Source organism: Artibeus jamaicensis, unplaced genomic scaffold, assembly GCF_021234435.1.
Source record: "Artibeus jamaicensis isolate MK-2021 breed Jamaican fruit bat unplaced genomic scaffold, CSHL_Jam_final scaffold_11, whole genome shotgun sequence".
NCBI classification, from domain to species: domain Eukaryota; kingdom Metazoa; phylum Chordata; class Mammalia; order Chiroptera; family Phyllostomidae; genus Artibeus; species Artibeus jamaicensis.
The window spans coordinates 2,794,194-2,815,367 of record NW_026522027.1 but is presented as its reverse complement, the minus strand read 5'-3'; the positions used below and the strand labels follow the sequence as shown (position 1 = coordinate 2,815,367).

The window sequence follows — 21,174 nt, the reverse complement described above, 5'->3', positions numbered from 1 at the left end:
TATTATATAATAATCTAATTATATTATTATAGATGTTGTTTATTATTGCTCTAGCTATTTCAGCAGTATAAAATTAACTATTATTAAAGTGTAGTGACGTGTTACATATTATTTTAAGATGTTACAATTCTAAAGTAAAACATTAATCCTGGTTGACACTCATCAAAAAGGAAGAATAATCATAATCAGAAAATGGAAAAAGCTACTACAAAACTAATTAGGTAATTGAATCAACTTTTGTGAAAAATAAGGTGGGGGAAGACTTTCCACAGCTGTTATTTCAGCTGAATGTAGATGAATCCAGATCTGTTCATGATTGACATAAATTTACCTTCCACCTCCATAGAAATCATGAAGGAAAATTTATAAGAAATGACTAAGAGAGGGGGAGACAAAGATGCCTTTTATTAAATAATCTCTTTGCCAATCCAGATACCCAGCCATCTGATCCAAATATTAGACTCTAAAATTTAAACTCTTAAAATTTGAATTACTTGGATATCCAACTCACATGTAAACTCTGAAAAATGATTCACTGTCAATAAGAACGTTGAACTTCCAAAAGACTACAATGACAGCCAAAATTTTGTTTCGCCAAACTCTCCCAACTGGGGAATAAATAAATGATCAGATTCAGGTAGCTTTATTTCACCTCAAAGGACCCTGTAGTTAATCTTCATTTCAAACTCTGGACGTGGAAAGAAATACTGAAAAAAGACAATGAGTACAGTGTGATGGGTGCTGTGGTTTGCCACCAAGATTTGCTCTCAGCTGAGGGCCCCCTGGGCACGGCCTCAGCTGCTGACTCCCAGGCCGAGCCCTGCTGGGGTGGACTGAGCCCTCTTTGGGACTGAATCAGCCCACCTTCTCCCTCTGCCCAGTCCTGCTTCCTTTGCTTCCTCCCACAACCCTGTGCGCTAATCTCCGCCCCAGTCTTGCCTCCCAGGGAGCCACACACAGATTGGTGGCTTTGATCATATGTTTGAAAATAAGAAGTTGAGAGACATATCAGATATTAGGATTATATTAGCAAACATTTGCAAAGTTAGGATCAGAAAAAGCAAGGTCCTGAACAGATGTTTGTATACCCACATACATTATGCATTATGCACAATAGCCAAGAGGTGGTACAATGCATGTGTACATAGGTGGATGAATGGATAAACAAACTGTGGTATGCCCATACAATGGAATATGATCCAACGTTTAAAAGGAAGAGCATTCTGGCAACATGGATGAACTTTGAAGACATGCAGCTAAATGAAATAAGCCAGTCATTAAAGGATAGATATTGTGATTCCTCATATACGAAGTATCTAGAATAGTCAAACTCATGGAAACACAAAGGAAAATAATAGTGGTTGCTGGGGCCTAGGGGGAGGGAGTAGGAGAAGTTATTTTTCAATAGGTCTGCAATTTCAGTTGCAGGATGAAAACGTTGTAGAGATTGGCTGCACAATAATAGAATATACTTAACACTACTGAGCGGTAAAAAAAATAATCAAATCTGATCTAAAAAAGAAATATTGGTGCTGTAGGCAGGGTTTATGTGAAAATAACAAAAGAAAATATTGGTGCACGATATACACAATTCAGTTTCGGCAAGGCAGTGGCCAGAGTTCCAGGAGAAAATTCCACAATTCTGGTTACTTGTAAAAAGAAAAGGTTTATTCAGAACATTAAGATTGACATCGTCGAGGGGGAGACATACAAAAACACAAGCCATTACAAGGATTGAATGTTTGATTAATGGACTTATTTCAAATAAAGTAAGGAATACTAAGTGTTTCGCAATTATTTTGGCTTCAGAACCTGTTTGTAGTTGACAAGTCCATTAACAAATATTGCTGGATGGACAGATTTCCAGACTGCACCTATTCCTGTGTATAAACTCAAGGGATTGCTGTCCAGTAGGTGATGTAACTGGAGACAAATGATGTGCACACTCAGGAAACTGCTTACATAAACCAAATTTGGAAAAAAAAATCATTTCAGAGGTCAGGCTTTTTTTTTTAAGTGTGTGGAAGCGGAAAGGTACATGGAAGCTTTTGGAATACATCAGGAGACCTTTGAGAGAGTTCTAAGGCATTCAAGCAGACTCATCTGGACACCCAAACACCAGGCAGATGAGGATGTCCAGACTGATGCTCCAGTAGGTTGGCTCTGGGGCAGCGACTCTGCAGAAAACCTCCTGACTTGCCTCCTTTCTCTCTTCTTGGAGGAGCAAACCCTTGTTCTGCACATTGTTTAAACTGGATAACGACCAAGCAGCCAAAATTTCTTTCTATACCACTGAATATTTAAATACACAAGCAGTCTACAACTACCCTTTAGCTCCTGATAATGTTGGAATAAATATTGAAAACACATTTGTAGCAAAAAGCAGGTCTGGTTGCCCACCACTACAAAAGCCAACACTCGAGAGGCAGGTGCTGGTGGAAAGGAAAGTGGTTTATTCAGATGCCGGCCACCTGGGAGACGGGACTTATGTTTCAAAGCCCATCTCCATATCTCAGTGCTCAGGTTCTATAAGGAGGGAGAGGGGGACAGAACAGAGAGATCAGTGGTGGGGTGGGGGTTGAAAAATTCTCTACATGCAGACAAGCAGTCTGTTTCGATAAGATATGTGATAACCCAGTGTGCATCATTCTGGTTTAGTAATTCCTAGAGTCACGTCATCCTGACCATGTGTCATCCTGCCTCCGTGGTAGAAGGTCAGCAAATCTCTGGGAGCTGGGATGTCTGAAGGTTGGAGTCCTTATCTTTTGAAGTTAGTTCCTAAGGGTCCTCTCTCTTTTTCTATTTTTTAAGAATTCTTAGACGATCGCGGTTCGATTCCCAGTCAGGGCACATTCATGGGTTGCAGGCCAGCTCCCAGCAGGGTCCAGTTCCCAGCAGGGGGTGCACCAGAAGCAACCATACGATGATATTTCTCTCCCTCTCTCCTTCCCTTCCCCTCTAAAAGATAAATAAATAAAAATTTTTTAAATCTTTTTTTTTTGTTTTGTTAAATATTTTATTATTTATTTATCTTTAGAGGGGAAGGGGGGGAAGGAGAGAGGGAGAGAAACATCAATGTATGGTTGCCTTTTGTGCCTCCCCTGCTGGGAACTGGTCTGCAACCCAGGCATGTGCCCTGACTGGGAATCGAACCGCAAAATTTTTTAAATCTTATAAAAAAAGAATTCTTATTTTTTAATTTAAAAACGTTGTTCAAGTACAGTTGTCTTCATTCCCTCCCCCATCTCTTCCTCCCACCCCAAGTTCCCAGGACTCTTATAACAAGCATGCTGTTCATCTGCAAGCTGCGTATTAGAATCAGCACTCACAGAAACAGTGTAAATGAATGGTGAGGTGGGTTACGAGTTCCCACCACTACAATTTTCCACTGTTACACATTTGTCAAAAGTAAATTTAAGACTGTTCAATACATAAAGAAAACATTGGCTAAGAATTCATTTTGAGCTGTGGTGCGATTCTGTCCTGTGTGTCTGTTCTGTGGAACAGAACTCGTTTATCTCCGTCCGCCCTCTCTCCCACCTAAGTGCGTGCTGCCACCGTGGACGATTCAGTGGACGTGGATATGAGCCCTCTGCAGCCCCAGAACTGTCTTTTCAGTTGTGAACTCAAAGCTGACAAACATGATCACTTTAAGGTGGATGATGATGAAAATGAGCAGCAATTACCTTAACGAATGGTCAGTTTAGGAACTGGTACAAAGGATGAAGTGCACATTGCTGAAGCAGAGGCAGTGAATTATGAAGGCAGCCCAATTAAAGTAACACTGACAACTTTGAAAATGTCTGTACAGCCAAGTTTCCTTTGGTGGCTTTGGAATAACACCACCTGTGGTCTTATGGTCGAAGTGTGGCTCAGGGCCTGAGCATAATAGTGGACAGCACCTAGTAGCTGTGGAGGAAGATGCAGAGTTGGAAGAAGAAGAGGAGCATGTGAAACTCCTAAGTATGTCTGGGAAGCATCCTGCCCCTGGATGTGGTAGCAAGCTTTGCAGAAAAAGGTAAAACTTGCAGTTGATGATTATGAGGAAGAGGAAGAAGAAGATGATGATTTTGAGGATGAGGAAGCTGAAGAAAAAGCTCCAGTAAAGAAATCTCTATGAGATACTCCAGCCAAAAGTGCAATAAATCAAACCAGCATGGAAAAGACTCAAAACCCTCAACGCCAAGATTGAAAGGTCAAGAATCCTTCAAAAGGCAGGGAAAAAAAACACAAAACTCCTAAAACACCAAAAGGGCCTAGTTTCTATACTTGCTTATAGCAAGTATAGAAAAGGTGGTTCCCTTCCCAAAGGGGAAGCCAAGTTCATCAATTATGTGAAGAATGGCTTCTGGATGGTGGAGCAGGAGGCTATTCATGATCTCTGACCACGAGGAAAGTCTCCTTAAGAAAATAGTTTAAGCAGTTTGTTAAAATTACCTGTATTATTTCACTTCTGTAACAGTTGATATCTGGCTGCCCTTTTTATAATGCAGAGTGAGAACTTCCCCTACCATGTCTGATAAATGTTGTCCAGGTTCCATTGCCAAGAACGTGTTGTCCAAAATACCTGTTTAGTTTTTAAAGGTGGAACTCCACCCTTTGCTGGGTTTCGAGTACATATGGAATGTTATAGGCCATAGTAGTGATGGTGGTCAGATAACTGGAAACAGTGGGGAGACAAAAACATACATGTGAAATGAACTCAGTATTATAATTTAAAAAAAGAATTCAGTTCAAGGTTGTGGGTGATACCCTTTCAGAAAGTGTTCATGGCATTCATAAGGATTTGCATCTTAGAACATGAGACAAATTTACACTTTGAAAATCATCTACTTTTAAATAGTGTTTTAAGTGAAATTAATATTTTCAGCAAAATAATGTGGGGACCCAATTCAGTGCCCTTATGAGCACCAAAAGGGGGAAGCATAGCACAAGATCAGCAAAACACTAAAAATTGTTGAATGGAAGCTCTGGCCAGGTAGTTCAGTTGGATAGAGCATCCTCCCCATACACCAAAGTTGGGGGTTCAATCCCTGGTCAATGCACATACAAGAATCAACCAATGAGTTACTTGATAGATGGAATTAGCAAATTGATGTTTCTCTCTCTGATGTTCCTAGCTCTCTCTCTAAAGTCAATTTAAAAAAAAAAGAGACTTGTGGTCAGGATGGTGACGTAAGTAAACACGACTCGTCTCCTCACACAAACACTTCAAAATTACAATAAAATTATAGAACAACCATCACTCAGAACCAGCAGAAATCTAACTGAATGGAAGTCTGACATCTATGGAATTAAAGAAACCACATCTGCCCAGACTGGTAGGGGAGGCTGAGACATGAAATGACTGGTCCCACATCCACCCGTGGTGGATAAAAACGTGGGAGGGCAATCTTGGGAACCAGGAGTCTTAGCCCCACACTAGGCTTCACAGCCCAGGGTACCAGTGCCAGGAAGATAAGTCCTCATAACTTCTGGCTACAAAAACCAGCAGGCACTGAGTCAGGAGAAGAAACTTCTAGAGTTCCAAGCAGTTCCTCTTAAAGAATGCACATACGAACTTCCTCAGACTCACTCCCTCTGAGTTCCAGCACCAGGGTAGCAGCTTGAAAGGCACCAGTGGCATGTAGGGAGGAAGTGAAGTGGCTGGCATCAAGGTGAGAGTTGGGGGACAGCCTTTTCCCAGACAGAAAGGCAGGTGAAGTCCCAGAGCTGGCAGCCTGGTGCCATATCTAAGACTCTATCAACCTGGCTAAGACTGTTTGCCCCACCCTGGAGATGCCCTGAGGCTCTGTTCCACCCAAATTACATCTGTCAACATTAGTTTTTCCATCTGAATGGCTGGTCTTGGCTCATGCTCCACAGCTTCCTGAATCCTTTCAAACAAGCAACAGTTACAGACTTCCGCCAAGATGGAGGTATAGGTGGATGTGCTGTGCCTTCTCACACAACCAAGTTTAGGGACAACTAAATATTAGCATCAGAAAACACAACCAGAACACGGAGAATTGAACTTTTCGGAAGTCCATTAACAACAAATTCTTCAGCCCGACTGGTAAGGGGCGAAACCGGCGTCTCGTGAGGGGTTGCACAGGAGGACTCCGGTCGGACGGACCCAGGCGCGGAATTCAGACGTGCGAATCCAGACGCACGGGTTCCAAACCCAGGATTGGACCTAGTGAGCGACCAAGCAACCCACCGGCTGAGCGACTGCTGAGAAGACAGTGGGGAGGCGGTGCTGCGTGTTGACTGCGGTTGCCTATCTGCGGGCGAGCGGACAGGCGAGGGAGTGGGCGGTTGGACCGGGCCCCGGCGGTCCCCGTGGCAAGCGGCAGTAGAGGGCGCCGCCATTTCCCCGCTCTGACCACGCCCCCACATACAGCGTCACAACCCAGCGACCTGCGAGTCCAAGGCGCTGCCTCTCACATGTAAAGGGCCAGAACAGACCAAAAATGTCGCAGGAAGACCTCAGAGCCCCAGAGATAAATCTAAGCGACGAAGAAATAGCAAAACTCTCAGACGCACAGTTTAAAACACTGGTCATCAGGATCCTCACAGATCTGGTTGACTATAGCCACAAATTAGAGAAACATATGAAGGCTAAACTAAGGGAAATGAATGGAATTCCACAGGAAACCCATAGAGATGAAAAGGAAACTGGGACTCAAATCAATGGAGTGGACCAGAAGAAAGCAAATAATGGCCAAACAGAAAAGAGTCAAGGAGCAAGAATTCAAAGAAATGAGGAGAGTCTTAGGAACCTCCAGGACATCTTTAAACGCTCCAATATCCGAATTATAGGGGTACCAGAAGGGGGAAAGACACAACCACCAGTGGAAAAATTATTTGAACAAATAATAAAAGAAAATTTCCCCAATCTGGCAAAGGAAATAGACTTCCAAGAAATCCAAGAAGCCCAGAGAGTACCAAAAAAGTTGGACTCAAGAAGAAACACACCAAGGCATATCATAATTACATTAGCCAAAATTAAAATGAAGGAGAGAATCCTAGAAGCAGCAAGAGCTAAGGGGACAATCACCTACAAAGGAGTCCCCATCAGACTGTCAGCAGATTTCTCAAAAGAGACCTTACAGGCAAGAAGGGGCTGGAAAGAAATATTCCAAGTCATGAAATCTAAAGACCTACAACCAAGATTGCTCTATCCAGCAAAACTTTCATTTAGAATGGAAGGACAGATAAGGTGCTTCTCAGATAAGATCAAATTCAAGGAGTTCATCATCACCAAGCCCTTATTATATGAAATGTTAAAGGGACTTATCTAAGAAAAAGAAGTTAAAGAAACATGAACAGTGAAAGAACAACAAGCTCACAGTTATTAACAACCACACCTAAAACGAAAGCAAACTAAACAGCTAGATCAGGAGTGGAAACATAGAAATGAAGATCTCAAGGAGGGTTAGCAACAGGGGAGTGGGAGGAGGAGATGGGGGGAGAAGGTACAGAAAATAAGTAGCATAGACAGTAGATAGAAAATAGATGGGGGGGGCAAGAATAGCATGGGAAATATAGAACCTAAAGGACTTGAGACACATGGACATAAACTAAAGGGGGGTAATGGTGGGGATGGGGGGGCAGGGTGGAGGGGAATAAAGGGGGGGAATAGAACAACTGTAACAGCATAATCAATTAAAAAAATAAATTAAAAAAAAAAAAACAAGCAACAGTTGACCTCAGTGAGCCTCCAGCCCCCATATCTCTTGCTAAGTGGCCCCAGACATGGCATTAGCAGCAGCTAGACTACATTCACAGCATGGCTTCACCTGGGAATCTCCAAGCCCAGCACAAGTAGCAGCCATCTCACTTTGCTCTATAGCTCAGGCAGGATGGCTCCAGGCAAAACACAGGAGGAGGTTGACCTTGGTCTACACCACCGGGGAAACCCCAGGGCCTGAGCACCCAGTGTATAGCTATAAACCACATGAGAGTACCACCACACTGCCCTGTGTCGCTGATTTTCCACGTAGGGCAAATGTTGGTGGTCAGTGGTCACAGCTAGTCCTTGCAACTGACTGGCCTGGGTAAATCCCTCCCATCGACCTGCCAACAGCAATCAAGCCTCAATTACAAGAGAGAGGAATACTCAGCCCACATGAAGGTTGCACCTCAAGTACCCAACTTGGGTGATAAGGGAGGCTGTGCCATTGGACAAGACACCTACTACATTAGGCCATACTATGAAGACAGGGAGTCACAGCAACTCTACCTAATACATAGAAACAAGTGGAGAGGCTGCCAAAATGAAGAGACAAAGAAACGTGGCCCAGGTTCCCGCCAAGATGGAGGTGTAGGTAGAAACCCTTCCTTGCACAACCAGAAGAAGGATAACAACCAATCTAAAATCAATGAACAACCAGAAGCACTAGAAAATTAACAGCATGGAACTCTGACAACCAAGGAATTTTTTAAAATCAAGCAGAACAACCAAACTGGTAAGGCAGCAGACTACAGGGCTGGGCTGGGCTGGGTCCGAAAAACCACAGGGAGGTAGCGGACTGGGCAGGCAGGGCTGGCTGAAGGTGAAACTGAGCCTCAGAGCTGACTGTGGACTACAGGGTGGGGTGGGGGTGGGGGAGAGAAACTCCCAGTCTCACATGAGAGTCCTTTGGAAAGTGGGGCTAGAGACAAGCAGGGGAGCTGCATTGTTCTCTCTCTGGCCCCTTCCCCACAGGCAGTGCGGCAAAGAGGGTTGCCCTGCCCAGGTGAATATCTAAGTCCCCGCTGCCTTACAACCTATGGGCTGCACCAAGACAAAGAAATAGGGCCCAAACGAAAGAACAGGAAAACTTCAGAAAGAGAACTAAGTGATGAGTAGATGGCCAACCTATCTGATGGAGAATTTAAAGTACTAGTAATCAAAATGCTCACAGATCTGATTGAGCTTGGTTGAAAAATAAAAATAAAAATAAACAAACAAATGAAAGATACCCTAAGTGAAATAAAGCAAAATATTCAGGGAACCAACAGTAACAGGGAAAAAAAACAGGACTCAAAGCAATGATTTGGAAAAAAATAAACATCCAAATGGAACAGAATGAAGAAACAAGAATTCAAAAAGGTGAAGAGAGATTTACAAACCTCTTGGACAACCTGAAACATTCCAATATCCAAATTATAGGGGTGTCAGAAGGAGAAGATGAAGACCAAGAAATTGAGAACTTATTTGAACAAATAATGAAGGAAAACTTCCCCAATCTGGCTAAGGAAATAGACTTTCGGGAAGTCCAGGAAGCCCAGAGTCCCAAAGAAGTTGGACCCAAGGAGGAACACACCAAGGTACATCATCATTAAGTTGCCCAAGATTAAAGATAAAGAGAGAATCCTAAAAGAAGCAAGAGAAAAGGAGATAGTTACCTACAAAGGAGTTCCCATAAGGCTATCAGCTGATTTCTCAAAAAGAAACCTTGCAGGCAGGAAGCAGCTGGAAAGAAGTATTTGAAGTTATGAAAGGCAAGGACCTACATCCAAGATTGCTCTATCCAGCAAAGCTTTCATTTAGGATGCAAAGGCAGATAAAGTGCTTCCCAGATAAGGTCAAGTTAAAGGAATTCATCATCACCAAGCCATTATTATATGCATTGTTAAAGGGACTTATTTAAGAAAACAAGATCAAAACTATGAACGATGAAATGGCAATAAATACCTATCTATCAACAATTGAATCTAAACAACCAACTCAGCAAACAAGAAGAATAGAGATGGAATCATGGATGTAGAGAGCGTTTTGCTGGTTGCCAGGTGGGAAGGGACTTTGGGAGAATGGATGAAGAGGTGAGGGATGAAGTACTAAGAGGTAGTTACGAAATAGTCATGGGATGTAAAGTACAGGAAATGGAATAGCCAAAGAACTTGTAGACATGACCCATGGACATAAACTGGTGTGGGATTGCCTAAGGGAGTGGGGGTGCTGGGTGGAGGGGAGCAATGGGGAGGAAATTCAGGACAACTATAATAGCATAATCACTAAAATATAATTTAAAAGATATAATTAAAAATATAATATAATATAATATAATAAAAATTGAGTCTGGGTGGTGAGTATGCTATTTCCTGTGTATTTATGTGTGCTTGAGAATATCTACAGTAAAAAAGTTTTTACAATAGCACCTTAATGGCTATGACAAAACATCCTCACTTTGCCCAATCTCTTAATTAATTACTTAATTTCTAAAGTTTAATTCCTACAAAGAGTCTACCAAAAAAAAAAAAAAAGAATCCCTGGGTTCACAGGGAACTCGGAGTTCAGGTTGTACCGCTCTCTGTGGGTGCCAGGACCCTGCCCAAATCCCTAGACCCAGATCACTGGTCTCCACTTGACCTTGATCACCTGCAATGGGGAGCTTCCCCACAGCCTCCAAAAATACCTGAAGTTACCAGAATCAGAATCACACACCCCCAGCCACACACACGATCACACACACACACTCACTCACACAATAATGGGCCGGTCTGGCAACTCTTCAAGCCTTGACGTCTGAATCAGGGAACCCCTGTGAACGCCTGCAAAGTCTTCACCTCCCACGAGGGATTCCAAAACCCCAGTCTTCTTCCTTGGCCAGCCTCCACTTTCCAGGGGCCCTGAGCTCCTCCCAAAACCTGCGTGCCCAGCCCCAGACAGACAGCCTGCAGCAGGGACAAAAGAAGCAGGAATTAAAATTTGGATGCAAAACAGGTTGGGAGGGGTGGGACTGAGGCGTAATGGGAGGGGCAGGAGTCTGGCAAACTGAGGGTGAGCGAGGCTATGCCCAAAAGAGTCCAGAGCCCTGGGGAGTGTCTGCAATGCCTGGGTGTCCACCGTCGAAGAAAATTGCACCAAACGAAGGCAAAGAGGCACAGGAGACTTTCTTCAAGACCATGCGATAGGGGAGAGTGACTGAACTCAACTCCACATAAACAAAGGGTAGAAAGGGTTTTAAGCTCTGGAGGGGCTAGTGGAAGGAAGGAAGCTGGAGGATGGCGAGAGGGAGCTTGGTCCACTGGATGTGTCCAGCGTATAGAGTCACTCTTGAGTTTGCAAAGGCTTTTTCCCTGTGATTGGGCCATCTGGACTTGCTAATTGTCACTTAGTCAAAGTCAGCTCCTACCCTCCTGCAGAGCTGGGAGAAGAGATACCATCTTCCTGGGTGATGACATTTCAAAGGGGTGGTGCCCAAGTCACTGTGAAAGGCATTCCTGGGTGGTAAAACTGGCAAGAGGCAGGGAGAAGGTTTACCTACATTTCGACAATTTGCAATGACAAGTTTTCTAAAGTAAATGCTCTAAGTAAAGGAAAGGGGGGTGGCATATTTACAGTGAGGAAGAAACATATGCAAAATTTAGTCAAGCTCAGAGGACAGTTAAGTCTGTCCTGGCCACTGCAATTGTTGTCAACTCTGTCCCCTCCATCTGTGGATTCGTGACTCTGGGTCTCTGCACGTGCCTGGTGCCCACCTGCAACAGCACAGAGAGTGAATGTGCTCCCAGCAGGCAGCTCCTCCAAGCGAGAACAAGAGGGGCATCGGGAGGGCTGACCTGGGGTCTCTGCCCCAGCTCCTACTGCCTGCAGGGACATCCCATCTGGGCGTCCCCATCGGCCCTGGGTCTGCGTGTCCCCATGGGTCTGTCTGCGCCCTCTGGTTGTCTGCTTGTCTCTACCTCATCCAGTTTTTGAATTGCATTCATTTACTAATCTCATAAACATTAAATGCCTTCTGTGGGCATGGCCCGTTCATTGGGGTGTCTGAGTGGGTCTGTGTGTCTACCTTTGCATCCGTCCACACATGTGTAACTCTGGGACTCCTCTCTCTCTCTCTCTCTCTGTCACTACCACCCTCTCTGCTTGTACATTCATTGTTTCATTCACACAACTTAGCAAATATCCCCTGAGGCCTCTGAGGAGGTCACAGCCTGATGGGGGAGACAGACAATATCCCAATCCAGGGTCAACACGGCAGGAAGACAGAGAGGTACTTGTTGCTGCGTTGGGGTGGGTGAGTGAGGATAGAGGGGGTCCTGGAAGCTTCCAGGAAGACATGATGTTTGTGTCTGTGGGTCTGGAGACGTGGCCTCAGGACTGGAGGCTCTGCGTGTCTGAGAATGTGGGTCATTGTGTTGGGGTGCAGGAAGAGAAGAGAGACCAAGAGGCCGCGTGTGCCAACCTCAGTCTAGACCACAGTGTGGGGAACAGCGTAGAAAGAGAGCAACATGCAGACTCCTCCAGTATTAAGGATCGTAACTCCCTAGCCACCTCCTCCTTCAGACCAGGAGTTCAGGCCCCCGACCCCTCCTTTCACAGTGCCCAGGAGTCATCGTGGCCTCAGCATTGCATATCTGGGAGGAGACCAGCCCTGGAGAGGGAGGGCGGGGGTGGAGGAATCTTGCCAAGCGGGGAAGCTGGGATGCCTGGAGCCCGGCAGTGAGAACCTGCTCAGAGCGGAGGAGCTGTCCACGGTGTCTGCTCAGCTCCGGGACCTGGCAATGGGAGTCCCCAGAGCCATCCTGCTCTGCCTCTGTGGGGTCGTGCTCTGCCTGACAGGTACGCAGACTTCTGAGCCCCGTGACAGGAGGGGCCTGGTGGGGGCCTGGACCCCCGGGTCTGAGGGAGCAGGGCTGGGGGCCTGCAGCCCTGGGTCTTGCTCACGCAGAGGTCTGGAGACCGTGTCCTCTCCATTTCTCTTCTCCATCAGTTTCCCCATTTTCCCCTCTTCCTGGTGCTTCAGCCTTTCTCCTTCTCCTTGCCCATGAACCTAGTCAAGGGTACTTCTGGAGAACGATGGGGGCTCTTTCCAAAACTGTCAGGGAACCTTGGCCTCATCCTCAGGCCACTCCTTCCCCCAGTTTGGGTAAGAACAGGGACATACTCATCGGGACTGATGTGGTTACAAAGACAAGGAGTTGGAGAGGTGGGAAAGACCCGTGTCTGCTCACAACTGATGTGTGTGCATCTGTGGAAGATAACTCTGGGTGTGTGTGTGTGTGTGTGTGTGTGACCATATCCTGTGGGTCTCTGTGCTTGCGTGTGTTTCTCTGTATCAAGTTTTGATGCCTGGGTGCTGGAGCAAATGCTTTTATGGATGTGTTTATCTCTTAGCTTCACCTTTTTATTTATTATTTATCTTTTTAAATTTTTTTATTGATTATGCTGTTACAGTTGCTCTATTAGCTTCACCTTTTTAATAAAAGAGATGCAAGTATGATTTTGTACATCTGTGTCTCTCTTTGTATTTGTGCATCTCTGCGATCAGGAGGCGTATACTTATCTCTGCCTGTACATGCTTGGGGTGTTTTGATACGTATCTGTCACTGTGTGTACCCGAGTCTCATGTCTCTTTGTGTCTTGTATCTGTCTATGATTTTAAATTGTATGTTTTTGTGGGTCTTTCTTGTCTACCTCTAACTACACAACTGTGGTCTCTTTACTCGTGTGTCTGTGATACTCGGGTCTGAGGCCTGTGCCCCTGGGTCTCTGTGTAGGGTTATTGGTCCCACACCGACATGTGTTTCTCTGAGTAGAATCTCACATGTGTGAGGTGCTGTGCTTTGGTCTGGGGGCTTTCTATTGGAGGGTCTGAGTGCTGGTTGTTTTGTGAGTGAATGGCCAGCCACCTTCAGGATTCTGTGTGTCCCTCTGTGAGATTTGCACAAGCCTGTCAATTGTGTTCTTTTGCATTTACCTCAGTGTTTAAGTGTGTGTATCACTGGGCCTGGTTGTAGCTGTGTCTGTCTAGTACAAGGGTGCACAACCCACTGCCTGTATTGTAGTATCTGTTTTCCATCAGTGACCTTTAACTGCAACTGACCTTGGTGAGTGCAGTTGGGATAGGGCTGGGCACAGCAGGAGTGAATCACTTCCTCCTTATTTAAATCCCCGGAAAGCTTCCTGGAAGAATGGAGACCTGGAACAGCCCGGCGGGGAAAACTGGACTGTCAGGTGCACTGAGGCCACGCCTCTGCCACTGGGTAGAACGGCCACAACTGGTGGTGGCAGCAGACCCTGGTTGGTTCCACCGAGGCAGCAGGGCCTGTCTCCCCTCGGAGAACAGCCCGGCCCATGTGGCTGCCATGTGTACATCCCTGGCCTGCTCCCCTCACCTCAGCCCCGCTCCTCTCCTCAGAGTCCCAAGCCCTGCAATGCTACAGCTTTCAACACACCTACCTGGGGCCCTTTGACCTCAGTGGCATGAAACTTGCCAACATCTCTTGTCCCTATGGATGCTCCGAGGCTGTCCTGTCACTGGACACTGGTGAGGAAGCAGGAAAAAAACGACAGAGAGAGAGAAGCGTGTGCAGAAGAGAAAGGGGTGGGGGCAGGGACAGGATGCGAGATTAGGGAGGGAGGAGCAGGGCCCTGGGTTGGGGGATTGGGTAGGAGATGAAGGGAAGAACGAGGAGGAAGGACTCGGAGAAGAGGAAGGAGCAGAAAGAAAAGAACGGATGAGGGCGTGGGGTGGGGAAGGAGGAGGAGGCAATAGGGGTCCAGGAAGAGGAGGTGGGAGTGGGGAAAGGAGGCAGTGAAGGAAGAGCAGAGCGAGGGAGGAGAGGGGCAGGGCTGCGGGGGTGGAGGGGCCAGGAAAGTGGAGTTTGAGTGGGAGGGAGGCAGGGAAGGGCAGGAGGGAAAAGGGTGGAGAAGCAGAGGAGAGGGAGAGACTTGAGACTAGAGGGGGACCGGTGGACAGCGGAGGGGGACAGGGCGAGAGGGAGAGGAGGGGTGGGAGTGGTGGAGGCAGGCGGGAGTAGGAGGCAGCGCACCAAGAGCCATCCCCTCCCGCCCACAGGGTACCGCGCCTCGGTGACTCTGGTACAGAAAGGCTGCTGGACGGGCCCGTCCACCGGAGAGATGCTGTCCAACACCTACGCGCTGCCGCCCGACTACTCTGTAGTGCGTGGCTGCAGGACCGACTGGTGCAATGATGACCTCATGAACCACGACACCATCCCCAACCTGAGCCCAGGTGTGCCTGACGGCGGGAATGGGCGTGGACGGGCGGCGAGGGGGCGGGGCGGGGCCTGCTCGGGGCAGCGAGGGTGGGGGGCACCTCCCCGCGCGCGCACCGGCCGTGCAGCCGCAGCTGCAGGGTCTGGAGAGGCGGGCGCCCAGGTGCGGCGCGCAGCGCGCGCTACCAACCGCAGAACCCTCACCCTGAGTGCAAGTCTACTTCGCTCTCTTGCCAGCGCCCGACCCCCCGACGCTCAGTGGCACCGAATGCTACTCCTGCGTGGGGACCCAGCCAGAGGACTGCACCCCGGAGAAGTCCCGACGGGTCCAGTGTCACCAGGACCAAAGCGTCTGCTTTCTGGGCAATGGCCAAATGACCGTTGGTGAGAGGGTGGGAGGGGAGGAGAGTCTGGAGGCTGGGCAGAGAGGCACCACAGCAGGCGGGACAAGGAGATGTGGCCCTGAAGGAAGAGCTGTGGTTCTCCTCCAAGGGGGGAGGCGGGGCCTGGCCTGAAGGAGGCAGGACCCTGGACCGAGGGAGGAGGCGTGGCCCGAGCCCAAAGAGGGGAGACTGGAAGCAAGTGTGCGGACGCGGACGCGGACGCGGACCCAGTCGTAGCCCTGGCCTCCCTCAGGTCTGAGCCCCGCTCTCTGTCGTCCCGCGCTCTCCAGGCAATTTCTCAGTCCCCGTGTACATCAGAACCTGCCACCGGCCCTCCTGCACCATCAGGGGCACCACGAGCCCCTGGACGGACATCGCCCTGAACGGCTCCTGCTGTGAGGGGCACCTCTGCAACGGGGACTCCACGACCCAGCCCTTCACCCCCACTTCGGCCTCCACCCCTCCCCTGGTCCCCCACATCGCGGCCCTGCTCCCTGTGGTTCCCCTCCTGGTTGGCGCGCTGGGAGGAGCCCTCCGCCTCTCCCCCTAGACAACCCATCCGGCCTCTTCGTGAGAAGGATGCTCGGGGCGGGGCACACCCGCCCCCCCATCACTGCTTCAGCCCCTGTGATGTAAAAAATGATGTTAAACGAGAGTTGCATTCCTGTCTCTCCCTCCCTCCCACTTCCCTATGGCCACCCTGCCCTCACTGACTCAGCAGGCCTGGGAGAAATTGGGCGAGGTCCCCGGCATCCCAGGATGGGGAGGTACGGCCACACCCTGCACCTCATGAAGAGCAAACCTGAGCACCAGCCAGGCCCCAGCACCCCATGACCTTGCTTTCTGTGCTCCCCCCCCCCCACCCCGGGATCCTAGGACCAGCCCCAGCAGGGAACCACATGATGTACAGTGTCAGCATGAGAGACCCGAGAGGCAGTGTATCATTAAGTTAGGAGCCCAAACTCTGGAGCCAGGCTGAATGGGTTTGAATCCCATCTCTACCTTTTAGCCTGGGGGGGGGGGACCTTGGGCGAGTTATTGAATCTCTCTGCACCTGGGTTTCCTGGCCAGTAAGGCAGAAGTGGAAATAAAAACCTACGATACTGACAAAACCTACTTCCCAGTGCTTGTAGTCAGGACTCAGTGGGCTGACTGTGGAGTACCCGGGACCCAACAGTCGCCAGGCATAGGTGGGCTATTGTCACAATCCACACCTGACCGATGAGCCAATGAGAGGTACGGGCACTTGCTTGAACTGAGCTCAGGTAGCTTGTGAGCGGACAGTCGGAAGTGTGACTCCCACTAGGAACCACTGGGCTAGGCCACCTCCCAAACACCTGGGTGTGGATTAATGTGGCAGAAACACACTTGAGGCAAAGCCGAACCAGGCAAGATTCTCCGGCCTGTGAAGATGGGAGAAGACTTCCTGGAGGAAGTAGATTTTTACAATCCTAAAGGGTAAAAAGGCGTTGGCAGAGGAAAGTGGGAGGAAAGGTGTTCTAGGTGAAGGGGACGGCCTGGACGAAGAGCTGGAGGCAGGAAGGACCTCGGGGTGGGCAGGACACGTATGTGAGCACGTGGACTTCATCCTCTGGTATGCATGCGTTTCAGGGTCGTTTCACATCCTTCCCCCCCACTTGATCCAACGACCCAGGGAGGCAAGCAAGAAGGGGAGTCGCATCCCCATTTTGCAGACAAGTTGCCTGAGATGCAGAGAGAGAGCGATTTCGGAGTGAATGGCAGAGCAAGAACGGGTCTCCACACCTTCTCGCTCCCCCTCGGGGCAGCCTTGCGGGGCGAGAGCATCCACACTCCTGTGAGGTCCGAGGAGAAGGATGCAGGATGTCTCCACATCCTGATGCACAAAGGGACCCTGGGTGTCATTACTCATGTCACGTCACATTTCCTGAGCACCTACTACGTGACGGGCGCTGTTGTAGTTGGTGGGCATACCGCACTGGACAAATCAGGCACAAGTCCCAGCCCTCCAGAAGCTGACCTTTCCAGTGAGAGCAGACTTGAGGTTTACTGCAAGGGGGGTTCAAAGGTCAGATGGTCAGTCTGACGGTCAACTTGGCCATTATTCATTCAAATGCTAATTTCATTGTGGCGGCAAAGGTATTTTGTAGATGGGACGAAAGCCGATGATCCGTTACCTTTAAATAAGGGGCCTCATTCAGTCAGTTGACAGGCCTTAAAGAGCAGAGCTGACATTTCCTGGAAAAGAAACCTGTTTGCAGACAGCGAGGTCAGCCCACGCCCGGGACCTGCCCTTGCAGACAACCTGCCCTGCCAGTGGGGAACTGGTCTGACCAGCCCCGCAGTCACAGGAGCCAATTCCTTCTGCTGTTTGGGTCCATCCAAGACTGACACAGAATCCATGAGAATTAGTAGCAGGGGGCCACCATGACTATATAGGTAACATTAGGTATTATATATAATATGTGTATATATAGTAGACAATGCAATATATTACGGTATGGCTATTATAGAGTTTATCTAATGCTATATATTATAATATACATAATTGTATAATGACATGTAACTTTTTCAGCAAGATATAAAACACATACAGTAAAATGCATGAAGTCCAGTTTTCCTGGGTGTATACATCCAAGTAACCACCACCAGATAAAGTTTCAGCCCCCGTCCCAAAGCCCCCCTCCCAGCCCTTCAGAGCCACCAGAGGTAGCTATTGCTCTGACTTCTATCACAGATGAATGTTGCCTATTTATTTTTTTAATATTTCACTTATTAATTTTTTTAGACAGAGGGGAAGGGAGGCAGAAAGAGGAGAGCAACATCAGTGTGTGGTTGCCTCTCATGTGCCCCCTACTGGGGACCTGGCCAGCAACCCAGGCATGTGCCCTGACTGGGAATTGAACCAGTGACCCCTTTGGTTCACAGGCCGGCACTCAATCCACTGAGCCACACCAGCCAAGGCCACATGTTGCTTATTTTTGCGCTTCATATAAATAGAGTCCTGCACAGGTCTTCTTGTGCACATGCTTCTCATTTTAAGAGAATTCCTGCAGCAAGAACGGAAGCTGAGACCTCTGAGGTGGCTACTGCCCCAGTCCAGATGTGTGATGATGGCGGAGGCCACAGGGGTAGTGAGAACAGTTGGAAACAGGGTAGATTTAGTTGGTGGAGCTGCCAGGACTTGATATGTTGGTGGAAGGGTGAGAGGGGAATTGAAACTAAGACAACTCTGAGGTTCTGGCTGGAGGGACAGGGTAAATGGTGGTGGCATTTACCAAAGAGAGGAGCAGATGGAAGGGAGTGAGAATCAACAGTGGGTGATGGACATATTGAGAGCACTTTGATTGGCACAGGTCCCTGGGTTCTAGACGCTGCACCACTGTGGCCACGTAACCAGTCTCCCCTGAGTAACTGAGATCAGCCACCCCAGCACTAGAGGAATCCTCTTCTTCGCCTGTTGGTTCAGTGGTGGGAGGAGCCCCAAATAGCCAGGTGGCAGACTCACCTTCCGGTTCACTGGAACCGTCACTGTGTCCTCTGAAGGGGAACCAAGACCTCCAACCCAGCAGCGCGTAAAGTCATGGGGCTGGGAAGCAAACATTCTGCACCTGGGTTTAGGTGTAATAATGAGAGGAGCCCCTGCTGCCCTTTGCCACTCAGACCCACGTACGCAGGTTATGGGGGAGTCGGCGCTCGAGGCCCATGCTGCATCCTGTGAGACACAGCCCCGTCCTCTGAGGGTGTCGGCAACAATAACTGAGTCACCCCACTGTTTTATCAGGAAGGCTCCTTCTGGTGGTGGGGCATGAGGTAAGACCGGTGGAACCCCTGGCTCTGCGCCCATCGCCACGCTTCATCCACTGTGGACAAAAGTAAGGCTGTGCACAACACGCAACCGAGGAGAAGACATCCTGCAGTCCTGGGGAGGGCCTTGGTCATGGCGGGAACAGAAAGGAGAACCCATCACCCTCCCAATTTCTGTTTACACACAGCGGACCACTTCAGACCCGGATCTTGGAAAGGCAGCTCAAAGCTGGAAGGGAACCAGCATTCCCAAACGTGCATTTAGGCCCATCTGTGTCTGTCACTCACTGAGATCCCTCTGTGTTCCTGGCTGGGCACTGGACACGAGGGCCATGGAGATGAGTGAGAGGCAGGGAGAGGCAGGTCCACGCTCAGTCAGCCAGGAGCCTGTGGTGGAGGGATGTGCAAGGACAAGAGGATCCAGTGTTGGGGAAGGGACGCGCTAGGGCTGGTACCGGAGGGAGGAGGACCTGGTGACAGGCCATGGAGCACGTCAGATGGACAGGAAAGGGAACGGCATTCCAGGCAGAGGGAGCAGCTCATGCAAACAGAGACACAGAGGCAGAAGCAATCTTGCTAGAGAGTCAACAAACATTTGTAACTCAACCTTCCATGCTGGGTGGTTCTGGAGAACCTTACCCCTGTGGAGTTCTAGGTTGGACAGGCAACACAGACTGGGGGGCAGATGGACACGGCCCCGAGGGCGACCAAGGCAGGACATAAGGAAGGTGTTTGTGCTGGAAGGGCTGGAAGGTAGAGAAGAAACCTGTGACTGGACGGCTGGGGCACTGGGACACCAGGGGTCACTTCATAGAGGACGAAGTGGGTGCTGGGCCCTGAAGGATGAGCAGGAGGTCGCCAGGCTAACAGCATGGAGAGCAGTGCACCAGCCCACGACGAGGTGTGAGGAAACATTTGTTAAATGGCAGAGAGGCAGCAGGACAGTGGCAGGGACAAGTGAGAGGCAGAGCTGCAGGGGGGGACATGTGGCGAACATTTACAATCTATTCTTCTGAGCTGGGTGAAGCCAGGGACCCAGCGATGAGTCGGACACACCCCTGTGCTCCTGGTCTGGAAAAGGACAGTCACCGACTGGAAAGTCACGGCGGGTAAAGCCTGAAGTACGAGGGCCTAAGGGAGCTCCAAAGAGGAAGACTGGGGAAGGCGTCTGATGGGAATGGACCTCTGAAAAGACACCTTAATGACAAGTAGGACCTGGCAAAGGAGCAGAAGGAAGGGATTCCAGGTAGGAAGGACAGCGTGCACCAAGGATTGGTCTGTGTCTAAAGTATGAGAGACGAAGATGAGGGTGAAAAGCGTCACAGGGCCCATGGGAGTGAAAATAACATTTCTCGAATTTTCCCCTGCAGCCAATAGGGGGGCTTAGAGCAAGGGAGAGGCAAGGTCAAAGCCAGGAGATGGAAGCCCTGAGGCCATGCAGAGGCCAGACTGGGGGGTGGAGTGAGACCAATGGCAAGGAGACCAGGGAGAGGTTGGTGGTGGGGTGTCTCATTCCTGGTCTCTAGGGTCAGGGGCTGCCTAGTGTTGAGGGATTGGAGGGAGAAGGAAGGACAGAGAAAGAGCGTGTGAGGGTTGGGGGTTGGGAGGGGTAAAGTTCCTTATGATTGAGAACAGGGGTTTCCTCTGGAAGCCGGGAAGGGCTTTGTGGTCTGGAAGGTTCTGGGGAGTGGCGATACTCTCCTTAGGTGTGTTCACTCTAAAATCATTTGTCCAAAATGTACCTCTGTATTTTATGCACTGTCTACATGAATAGTGTGTTTCATACAAGAGAAATGGTGTCAGCAGCCAAGTCAAGGTTTAAAGCCCAGGTCTTTGGATTCCCATGTTGTGGCTTTTTAATCTCTGGTGGTCGGGGTCTGGTTCATCAGTCGGGACAGGGGACCAGAGAGCCGGCTGTGATGGTGGAGATGCTTTATACACGGGCAGAACGGCATCAATCTGTACACGTAAGATTCGTGAACTTTACAATGCGTAGGTCAGACCTCAACACAAAGAAACACAACTTAAAATACAACATGTAATTAAATGATATCATGTCTGGGATTTGCATTAA

The 21,174-nt window shown here is 48.9% G+C and overlaps 1 protein-coding gene and 1 pseudogene across 1 annotated transcript; both read left to right on the top strand.

Annotated features, from left to right (window-relative positions):
* The first annotated feature begins 2,686 nt into the window (after nt 1–2,686).
* On the top strand, nt 2,687–4,385 carry LOC119054403 (nucleophosmin-like; annotated as a pseudogene).
* A 9,776-nt stretch (nt 4,386–14,161) lies between these two features.
* On the top strand, nt 14,162–15,864 carry LYPD5 (LY6/PLAUR domain containing 5). Its single transcript, XM_037152288.2, has 4 exons — nt 14,162–14,240; nt 14,772–14,948; nt 15,169–15,315; nt 15,605–15,864. The coding sequence occupies exons 1-4, from the start codon at nt 14,177–14,179 to the stop codon at nt 15,862–15,864; spliced, it is 648 nt and encodes a 215-aa protein (XP_037008183.2). The 5' UTR covers nt 14,162–14,176.
* Nucleotides 15,865–21,174: the final 5,310 nt, after the last annotated feature.

Coding starts and splice junctions, on each gene's coding strand:
- LYPD5 (XM_037152288.2), top strand. CDS start 14,177: ATGAAACTTGCCAACATCTCTTGTCCCTATGGATGCTCCGAGGCTGTC. Junction 14,241..14,771: donor TGTCCTGTCACTGGACACTG/GTGAGGAAGCAG, acceptor TCCCGCCCACAG/GGTACCGCGCCTCGGTGACT. Junction 14,949..15,168: donor CATCCCCAACCTGAGCCCAG/GTGTGCCTGACG, acceptor CTCTCTTGCCAG/CGCCCGACCCCCCGACGCTC.